Here is a 10,122-nt window from a genome sequence, read left to right on the forward strand (position 1 = left end):
GGTGGAACAATCGCTGTTCTCAGGCCATCTCAGGATAAAACGGTCACAGAAGCCCAAGGTTCACCGCCTTGTTTGGCTCCCAGCCTGCTGATGGGCTGGAAGCCTTGACTGGCGGGCCCCATGGGCCTTCCCTGGAGTCCTGTCTCCCGCCTGGGTCACGGGGGAGGGGCGTAGCAGGTGGGAAGCCTGTTCTGCTGCCTCCTCTTGCTGAGCCAGCGCTGCCCTGGCCCGCGGATTGCCTGTTAGCACTCTTCCACTCGGTAGATTCTGGAGTGGAGGCATCTGTTTTGCCAGAAGCTGTCAGAGCCGACAGGAAACAGGGCTGCCTTTACACTAAGACACCACTCTGGGCTCCCCCCAGGTCGAAATGCACAGGACGGACAGCTCCTCAGGGGGCGGGATGAGCACCTGGCTCGTGCCATTCAGTTGGTTGAGCGTCGCCCGTACACCGAAAGGTTTGCGGTTTAATTCCTGGTCAGGGCACATGCCCGGTGTGGGTGTGCTCCTGCCGGGTGCATACAGGAGGCAATCGATCGATGTTTCTCTCTCATAAAAACAGCCCTAGCCGGTTTTGCTCAGTGGCTAGATCACTGGCCCCTGAACTGAAGGGTCACTGGTTCGATTCTGGTCAAGGGCACGTACCTCATTGCAGGCTCAATCCCGGGCCTTGGTTGGGCTGTGTGCAGGAGGCAACCAATCGATGTGTCTCTCTCACACTGATGCTTCTCTCTCCCCCTCCCTTCTACTCCCAATGGAAAAAATATCAAGGGGGGGTGATTAACAACCAAAAAATCACTAAACACACACACACACACACACAAGAATAACTGGGTGAACACCACCCAGCACTTCAGGAGACCCAACCCTCTGGGCCAGTGATGGGTGGATTCTGGCGCTGGGAGGCAGCAGAGAGGGGGGTGCCATGTCGGGCCCATAGAACCGCTTTCAGGATCCTTGTTTGAGATGGACTCTGAAAGCAGAAACGCCAAGACCAGCCTGGTTCACGGGTACCCCCCACCCCGCTGCGGCTGAGGCCAGGGAGACAGGTGTCAGGGAGCCAGGCATAAAATGAGGCTCAAGGGTAACTATTTTTCCTAACGGACATGAGCTTCCTTAGATTCCTAATCTACACACACTAGGTTCTCTAGCCAAAGGGCCTCTAGTCTTCACACGAGGAGATACTGTAAGAACAATCCTATGTAATAATGAGGCAATATGCAAATTAGTTGACTGTCACACCCCCACAAGATGGCTGCCTATGACTAGGCCAGCTGGGGGGGGGGGCAGTTGGGGGCAATTATGCTGGCGGTGGGGGGGGGGGGGCAGTGAGGGGCTATCAGGCCAGCATGCAGAGGCAGTTAGGGGCGACCAGGCAGGCAGGCAGGTGAGCGATTAGGAGCCAGCGGTCCAGGATTGTGAGAGGGATCCCAGATTGGAGAGGGTGCAGGCTGGGCTGAGGGGACACTCCCCCGCTCCAAGCATGAATTTTGTGCACCAGGCCTCTAGTCCTACATAATAAAAGGCTAATATGCAAATTGTCCCCTTGGGAGTTCCACTGGGAGACCAGGAGTTCAATCGCTCGCTATGATGTATGCTGACCACCAGGGGGTGGTGTGGAACATGGCAGGCGACCAGTGGCGGTGGCCAGGAGCTAAGGGAGTGAGGGAAGGAGGCGGCGGGGAGGCTGGGAGGCAGGGAACCTGATCGCTGGCCAGGCCTAGAGACCCCACCGTGCATGAATTTGTGCACCGGGCCTCTAGTATAAGAATAAGGCTCCCTGTGTTTCCACTTGAAGAACAGTGAGCAGTATATTCTGTTCAGGAAGCATTTTATTGTTGCTCCAAGTTTGACATTTTCACCGACAGAAACATCAGCGCGTTCAGAACACCTCCCGCATGGCCTTGCTCAGCTTCTGGATCTTGGTTTTCGCAGACATGTCAACATACTTCTCTCCAATGCGCACTATCATCCCGCCCATGATGGATGGGTCAGTCTAGGAGAGGAAACGGGATGGAAATGTGAAAACACACGACCTTGCGCCAAGCTAGTGGAACGACGAAAAGCGCCTCCAAGGCCACGTGTGCCTACGCTGAGACGTGAGCACACCCGAGGGGGGGGGGGGGGGGGAGGGGGGCCGATCAGCTGTTCCGACAGGAAGTGCCAAGTCCCAGGACAGGCACAGCCGCCCGGACAGCCCTGACGTCTCAGTGTCCTGAGTGACAGCCCGAGGAAACACCATGTAACAAACCTACCTTCACCTCCAGCTTCAACACTTGGCCTTTCCCCAGGAAGCTGTTCAGGACCGTCTTTAATTCCGAGAGAGAGGCTTCATCTAAAGCCTGGAGAGGAACATAACCCTCTTTACACTCAGAGGAAGCAGAACGGACACTCCCCACATCGCCCCGGGAGGCCTGCATCAGCTGGGGAGGCCCCGTCGCCCCGGGAGGTCCCGTAGCCCCGGGAGGCCCTGTCTCCCCGGGAGGCCCCATCGCCCTGAGAGGACAACAGCCATTATTCCCACTTCACATGTGTGAGAACTGAGGCTCGCGGTGGCTAAGAAACTCACTTCACGTGTGATACCCACTTCATGTGTGTGAGACCCACTTCACGTGTGTGAGGACTGAGGCTCACGGTGGCTAAGAAACTCACGCCAGGTTGCCCAGGGAGTGAGGACCAGCGCCAACATTTGAAATCAGTCTCTTTCTAACGTCGATGCCCTTAGTCACTAATCAAAGTGTATGTTTCATTAAAGAGTAGAGCGACCTGCCCCGGGCCTGGCCATGGGACAGTGTGGCCCTCGAGCCAGTAAATGTCCCTGAAACTGGCCGGGCCAGGTTGGAGCGTCGTCCTGCTACGCCAAGGTTGCGGGTTCCACCCGCGGTCAGGGCACACACAGGAACCGACCACTGGAGGCATGGATAAGTGGAACCACAATCCATGTCTCTCTCCCTCTGTCTCTAAAATCAATAAACGAAATGGAATGGGTCGTCCCTGACACCGCCCGTTGGAGACGCAGAGCGCCGTGCGGACTAGGAATGGCCGCCAGGAGGCCAGGCCGCCGACTCGAGCACACCTGTGCGCCCTCCAGGGCCAAGTCCCACAGACGGTTCCCTACACGGAAGCGCAGCAGGAAAAGACAGACTCGAGACAAGACAATGAACTCTGGGGAGGGGGGAGCCGAAGGAGCATGGGCTGCTGAGAGAGGTCTGAGTTCGAATCCAGCTTCACCACTTGTGACCAGAACGAACAACTTAACCTCCCTGGCTTGTTTCCTTGCCTGTAACAGAGAGAACCATACTTCTACTTCGCATGGACCGCGGCCAATACATTACACAAGTACCCGCACATGGAAGGGTTCAGCAAATGGCGGCTATTACAGCCACGCCATCCAGTCAGCAAGAGGCCTGTGTGCCCCACACTCGCCCCTTCACCCCCAGACTGGAAACCCGAGTCTCAGTAACGAACAAAGAACTCACGCCTGCATCGCAGCACAAACCTAACACCATCACTGTTTCCCAGCACCCTCAGCCCGGCTCCGGCCTTAGGAACAGCCTCCGGTCAGGGAGGCGTGAAGGTCACGCGGCCGCTCCAGAGCGCAGGCTCTCGGAAGCTGGCGAACAGAGCAAACCTCCGGGACAGGTCACCTTTCCCCAGGCCCCGATTTTCGCCCGTTTTCTCTTTTTTGTTCTGCCAAATGCGATGCATGGAATGCCAGGCGAACGCAGCGGCCACAGCCCCTCACTTACAGACGCAGTGGTCACAGTGCACGGGACCTCTCCCCGGTGGACACTCATCATGGTGGAAAAGGCAGAAATGACGGCGGGAGTGCTGGTCAGGCGGCCATTTTCAGCGAGCAAATCTGGGGAAGTGAAGGTGTTTCAGTCACTGGACACTCACTTAAAATGGTCATTCATGGGTTTATGGTCACCTCCAAAGCATCATTTGTGGCCTGAAAATACTGTATTCAGCCCTAGCTGGGTTGGCTCAGTGGATAGTGTTGGCCTGCGGACTGAGAGGCCCGGGTTCTATTCTGGTCAGGGCACATGCCTGGTTGCAGGCTCGATCCCCAGTAGGGGGTGTGCAGGAGGCAGCCGATCAATGATTTTCTCATCTGTGATATTTCTATCTCTTTCTCTCTCCCTCTCCCTTCCTCCCTGAAATCAATAAAAATATATATTTTAAAAAATATTATATTTAATGCTCTTTAAGAATGTGAATGAAGAAGATGTAACTGTTATTCAATGTTAGTTTGTTTTCTTAAAGAAGACTGCACCAACATGCATTTAAATTAGTAAGGGGTGTGTGCCTTACCCCAATTTGCAAGATATAATTTGCTTAATCCCTTCACCTTTCTCAGCCAGCCCACAGTGTTAACTTGCATCTCTCTGCTTAGTGATGGTGAGCACCTTTTCCTGTGTATTTGCCACCTGCATGCTCTCTTTGGAGTGGTGTCTACTCAGGTTCTTTGCCCGTTTTTTAAATTGGATTGGTTTCTTGGTGTCAAGTTGCATCAGTTCTTTATAAATTTTGGATATTAACCTGTCGGATGTATCTCTGGTATGTTCTCCTATTCAGTGGGTTGTCTTTTAATTTTGATGCAGTCCCACTTTTTATTTGCCTTTTCCCAAAAAATATATTGGAAAAAATAGTGCTACAAGAAATGTCCGAGACTTTACTGTCTATGTTTTCTTCTAAGATTTTTATGGTTTTGAGTCTAACATTTAAGTCTTTAACCCATTTTGAGTTTATTCTTGTGCATGGTGTAAGAAGATGGTCTAGTGTCATTTTTTTTGCATGAATCTGTCCAGCTTTCCCAACACCATTCATTCAATAGGTTATCTTTGCCCCACTGTATGTTCTTGCCTCCTCTGTCCAATATTAATTGACCATAAAGGATGGGTTTATCTCTGGGCTCTCTGTTCTGTTCCATTGATCTAAAGGTCTGTTTTTGTGCCAGTCCCAGGCTGTTTTGATGGTTCCATACAGATTTTTGGAATATTTGTTCTCGTTCTGTGAAATCTACCACTGGTATCTCAATAGGAATTGTGTTGAATCTACCTATACATTGCTTTGGCTAGTATGGACATTTTAATGACATTACTTCTTCCTATTCATGAGCATGGTATATGATCTACTCGTATCTCCTTCAATTTCTTTCTTCGGTGTCTTATAATTTTCTAAGTATAGGTGTTTTACATCCTGGGTTAACTTTATTCCTAGTTTTTGTGTGCTTTTTTTTTTTTTTTGTAATGTGACTGTAAATGGGGTTGTTTTCTTAGTTTGCCTTTCTGATAGTTCATTATTGGTGTATAAATATGCAAATGATTTCTGGATATTTTGTATTCTGCTACTTTACTAAGTTATCAGTTCTAGTAGTTTTTTTGGTGGGATTTTTAGGGTTCTCTCTCTATATATAGTATCACGTCATCTACAAATAATATTTTCCTTTCTAGTTTCTAATTGGATGCCTTTTCTTTTTTTGTCTGACTGCGGTGGCCAGGCCTTCCAGTGCTATGCTGGATAAGAGAGGTGAAAGCTGACACCCAGCTTGTTCCTGATTTTAAGGGAAATGCTTTTAGCTTCTGCCCGCTGAGTACGATGTTAGCTGTAGGCGTGTCATATATAGCCTTTGTTATACTAAGGTATGTTCCCTCTATTCCCACTTTGCTGGGTTTTAATCATAAATGGGTGCTGGATTGTTATCCTTCAATTGGTTTATGTGCTGTATCAAATTAATTTATTTGCATATATTGTACCAGCCTGCATCCCTGGACTAAATCCCACTTGGCCATGGCGTATGATCTTTTAAATGTATAGCTGGAGATCTGACTTGCTAATACTTTGCTGAGGATTTTAGCACCTGTGTTCAGGGATACTGGCCTATAATTTTTTTTCTCTGTGGTGTCTTTATCTGGTTTTAGAATTAGGATAATGCTGGTCTCGTAAAAGGAGCTTGGGATTCTTCACTCCTCTTGGATTTTTTGGAATAGTTAGAGAAGGAGAGGCGTTAGCTCTTGTTTGATTGTTAGTTCTTCTTTGAATATTTTGATCATAGCTTGCAATCTGATTTTCAAATGGAGGGCACAGAATTTAACATTCGGCTACAAATCCTCAACACTGTGCATATTAAAAAATGGTGCGCGAATACACATGCTTTGGAACTTGTGTTCTGAGTTGACCAGGGGGTTTGAAAGCAGCCTGATGAACCGAAGGATCACAATTTCTCCAAGGACAGAGGGACAGCCAGGATACCAACCATTCTGTTGGTGTGACTCCCACTGGGGGCCCCGTGGGTTGAGATACTGAGATTAGACATTTTTACATCTCAGTATCTTTAGCCAGTGCCCCTCAAACCTGAACCCACAGACGGTTCACTGGCGAGAGTCAAGGACAGGCGGGGTGAGGCCTGACTCACTGTCAAGGGCAGCTGGCGCCCATGCGCCTGCCCCTGGCCCGCACCCCACAGCGAATCTGCAGAGCCTCGGGAGAAAGATCTAGTACTTACTGATCAGGTTGGACGTGAGGGGAGAAAACTTCTCTTTGGTGGTCATGTCATTCAGGCTTTTCACTTTAATAGAACGCTTTGTAAAGGGATTCAAGATCGAAGCAGCCATTTTGGGTTCCTTCAGGAGTTGCTGAAAGTGCCAAAAAAGAATTTCTTAAGTTCTTTAGAGCACCAACGATCCCAGCTGCCATCCACATACTTCTTATGAATCATGTATTTCATGAATTAAACGGGCACTCTCAAAGCACAAAGAACAGTTTACAATCAAGTAATTTTCTCTGCCTTTAAGAATACACCACACCATGATTTCACACAGGAGACACTATTTCTTGAAAAAATGTAGACATTTTTTGAAATTTCTTAAAATTAACTTTTGCTTTTCGACAGACTATAAAAACGGTAAGCACCCAAAGATCCAGTTCACTGCGTATTTAACGTGTTTAATATGGGGACTACCCTAGTTTTCACGTACCGAGAGGACACTAGCCATGCCAGCACTCAGGTGCAGACCTACACGGTGCCACCCCCGGGGGCCTCTGTGTCTCAGGCTGACCCTCTGTGCTACCTCTCCGAGCTCGAGACCAGCCCAGCCCGGGCGTGTGGTGCTTCCGAACAGCCCCCCCCCACCCCACCCCCCGTCCGGGAGGGAGAGCAGGCAGGAGACAGGAGTGCAGGCACCGGAGAGAGCCCTTTGTCTCCCCTTTGTGAAACCACACGTCTGGATCCAGTGACCGACGCCGCTTCCCTCTCTGTTACACCCCGGCCGGCCTGCCCTCAGTTACTGCGTCGGCAGCTTCTCCCTGGCGCCCGCCTGGGTCCTGTCTCTGATCCGCTGCCATCTACTGAGAAACTGCCATGTGGTGGCCCCACACACACGTTCTTCCCGAACCATGCTGGGTTACATACATGAAAGCATTCTGGAATCTGGGCTGCCCAATGGACAGTCAGTGATGCCCTGGAGCGCCACACTTTTCTCTCCCTCTTACTCACAGCCTTAAGGCAAGGGGCTCCTTTCTCCGTCTCCACCGACTTCCGGTTTTAGCCAAACCCCGTCCCACAACCCAGGTCGTTCTCTAAAGGAAGAAAATACAGTTGGAATGTAGTACGTAACGGGCAGGAAAGCTACTTACTGCTACTCTTGCCAACTCCTTTTCTACTTGTTCCAGTTTGTTCTGTTTAGATGCCGCGGAATACAGAGCAGTGGCATAGCGGCCTTCTACACCGTATATCTGAACAGGTGGCTTTAAACGAAGGCGGGACAGGGGACAAAAGGAAAATCAGTTAATATCCTACAGTCAATAGCAGAATTAAATAGTTGTAACTTTAAAAAGACACCTTTTGTAGCATACGAGGTTAACTATGTTGTCAGAGAGCTATCCTGAATGGCAATTCTCAAACTGGAAGTCTTTCCCCGGCCGGTCGATCCTTGAACCTCCAGTTCCTCCCGGAGAACGAGGGCCTTAGGAAAGACGGCGTCCAACACCCCTGTCAGCCAAACTACCGAGACTCAAGTCCATTAACCGGGAGATGGCTGGCTTCCTTTGAATGCAGTGCTGGTCAGTGTCAAGTGTGGGAGGTTTTAACACCGATGGGAGGCAGTTTTGAACATGTGAGAGCCACGAAAGCAGGCGTTTATGAAACATGTAAAGCACACTCCGTGCATGTCACAGGATGCTGTGTCTCTCAGAGCCTCCTCACCAGCGGAGCCCTTTAGCCATTTACTATGTGCCTGCGGCTTGACGTGTTTCTCACAATACCCTGCAGGCTTCCTCTGCTCCTGGCCCTGGGTGTACAACTACACCCCCCCCCCCCCCCCCCCCCCCGCGTGGTGCTGTGTGGCTGCAGAGAAAAGCTCAGGCTCTGAATGAGGTCTGGTCCCAGGACCAAGCTGAGTGACACGGGACAAGTCCTCCGGAGTCTCCATTTCCTCTTGAGAAGTGGGAAGGCCAGCTACTCCCCACCCTTGTTTTGGGGTTCAGGGATCCTCCTGTTTGAAGGTTACCCATGTGCCAGCCGCACAGCAGGCATTCGACACTATTCGTTCCCTAGCCCCATGCACATGGCGCGTTTTGGAACCACAAGAGCGCACGCGTCCAGGCCCTCCCGCTATGGCTGCTTCACAATCACAAAGAGGAAGCGGACCTACCCGGACGAGCTTGGCGAACGGCCGGGCCACAGACGTGCTGAAGCATCGCACCTTTGAAACAAAGGAAAGCAGGTCAGCTCGGATACCGAGGGGAGGGCTGTCTACATTGAAGCCAGTCAGTCACTTAACTAGGACGTGGGCCCGGCCAGGTCCCCCCGCTTCTCGGTGTCATCACAGACTGAGTGAGGGCATCCCCCGCGGAGAGCCAGGCCCCGCTGCTTGGGAAACGGCCCTCCCGCGGACCAGCTCGGTGCTGGGACAGGCCGAGGCCGGCACAACAGAACAAGGAGGAAACGCTCATTTCGGTGAGACTGGTGTTTCAATGTTTAGCATTTACAGTACCACCCGCGAGCGGGATTGCACCACAAAGTGGCCGGGTCCCGGTCATCCTCCGCAAGAGCTGGGCCTTCTCAGGTCCCAGGGCCGCCTGGGAATAAGGCTGAGCCCGGAGCTGGGAGCGGGGCCGGTGTGAGAACCGGCTCCGGTTCTGAGGGCAGCCCGGCCGCGGAGGGCCAGCCCCCTGCGGGGCGCGGGGCACCGTCACACACCGGCTCCGCCGTCCACAACGAAGCCGGCTGAGGACGGAGCCGTGACACCGGCGGGAATGAGGGGCGGTCGGAGGTCAGGGCGGTACAAACAGCACCAAGGGCGCGGGCTTCCTCTCCTTCTGCCGTGAGGCTCCGGGGTCCGGCCCGCAGCTCTGCCCCGACCGGCCGGGCAGGACGGGCCCTTGAACCGCGGCCGCCTCACTTTCCTCGTCAGAACGCGGGACGCGCTTCACGGTCACTCATTCCTCAGCACCACGGCGACCCCGCGGCTCAGAGCCGGGCCCGAAGGGAGACGGACGAGCTGGGGGAGGGCCAGGTCCTGAGCTCGCAAGCCGCGGAGGCCGGGCGCCCAGCTCCCGGGGCCTCAAGCCTGCGGCTCCGAGGACGCGAGGGCAGGCCCGCCGCGCCCGGGGTGCGGGTGCGCGGCCGCCCGAGCCGCCCCCACTCGCCGGACCCCGCCACCCTGAACGGCGGCCACGCTCCCCAGCTGTGGCCTCGCACTGTGGCTCTAGGGGTCCGGCGCGGTCACCCCGGGGGGCATCCTCCCGCCGGCCTTCAGGGCTCCGCCGTCTCACCTGCCGGGAGAGCCCGGACACTGCAGGCGAGGCCATCTTCTCCCCGGCGGCTGGAGGTCAAACCCGGGCTGGGAGGGAGGTGCGAGGGCGCATGCGTGCGTCAGCGTAGCCGCTCGGCCCGCTGGGAAATGTAGGCGCAGGTCGTCAGGCCGCATGCGCCGGCTGCTCCCTCGGGCTGGGAGTTGTAGTCCTTAGAGGCGGGAGGTAAACTAGTGGACTGGGGCTGGGGCTGGTGGGCTGAGAGCACCTGAGAATGGAGTCCTTGCTTAACGGGGTGGCCCTGGCGGGTCCGATCTTACTTGGGAATGGACGTAGTGTCCCCAGCTTTACAGTTTCCACGTAGATAAG

General features: G+C 53.3%; 1 protein-coding gene across 1 annotated transcript; it reads right to left on the minus strand.

Annotated features, from left to right (window-relative positions):
* Positions 1-1,812: 1,812 nt before the first annotated feature.
* ATP5PO (ATP synthase peripheral stalk subunit OSCP) lies at positions 1,813-9,881 on the minus strand. The gene is made up of 7 exons (XM_079767098.1): positions 9,775-9,881; positions 8,652-8,702; positions 7,636-7,746; positions 6,506-6,635; positions 3,747-3,859; positions 2,253-2,339; positions 1,813-1,993 (listed from the first exon to the last, which is right to left on the minus strand). Exons 1-7 carry the CDS (start codon positions 9,808-9,810, stop codon positions 1,880-1,882), a joined length of 642 nt encoding a protein of 213 aa, XP_079623224.1. The 5' UTR covers positions 9,811-9,881; the 3' UTR covers positions 1,813-1,879.
* Positions 9,882-10,122: the final 241 nt, after the last annotated feature.

This window comes from Cnephaeus nilssonii, assembly GCF_951640355.1.
Source record: "Cnephaeus nilssonii genome assembly, chromosome: 3".
Classification (NCBI taxonomy): Eukaryota; Metazoa; Chordata; class Mammalia; order Chiroptera; family Vespertilionidae; genus Cnephaeus; species Cnephaeus nilssonii.

Bases quoted from the DNA above. Each gene is read 5' to 3' on its own strand.
- ATP5PO (XM_079767098.1), bottom strand. From the start codon at position 9,810: ATGGCCTCGCCTGCAGTGTCCGGGCTCTCCCGGCAG. The intron at 7,747-8,651 runs GTAGGTCCGCTT...CTTCGTTTAAAG, and splicing joins CGTTCGCCAAGCTCGTCCGG to CCACCTGTTCAGATATACGG. The intron at 2,340-3,746 runs GTAAGTGAGGGG...GTTCCTCTCCAG, and splicing joins GCACTGTGACCACTGCGTCT to GCTTTAGATGAAGCCTCTCT.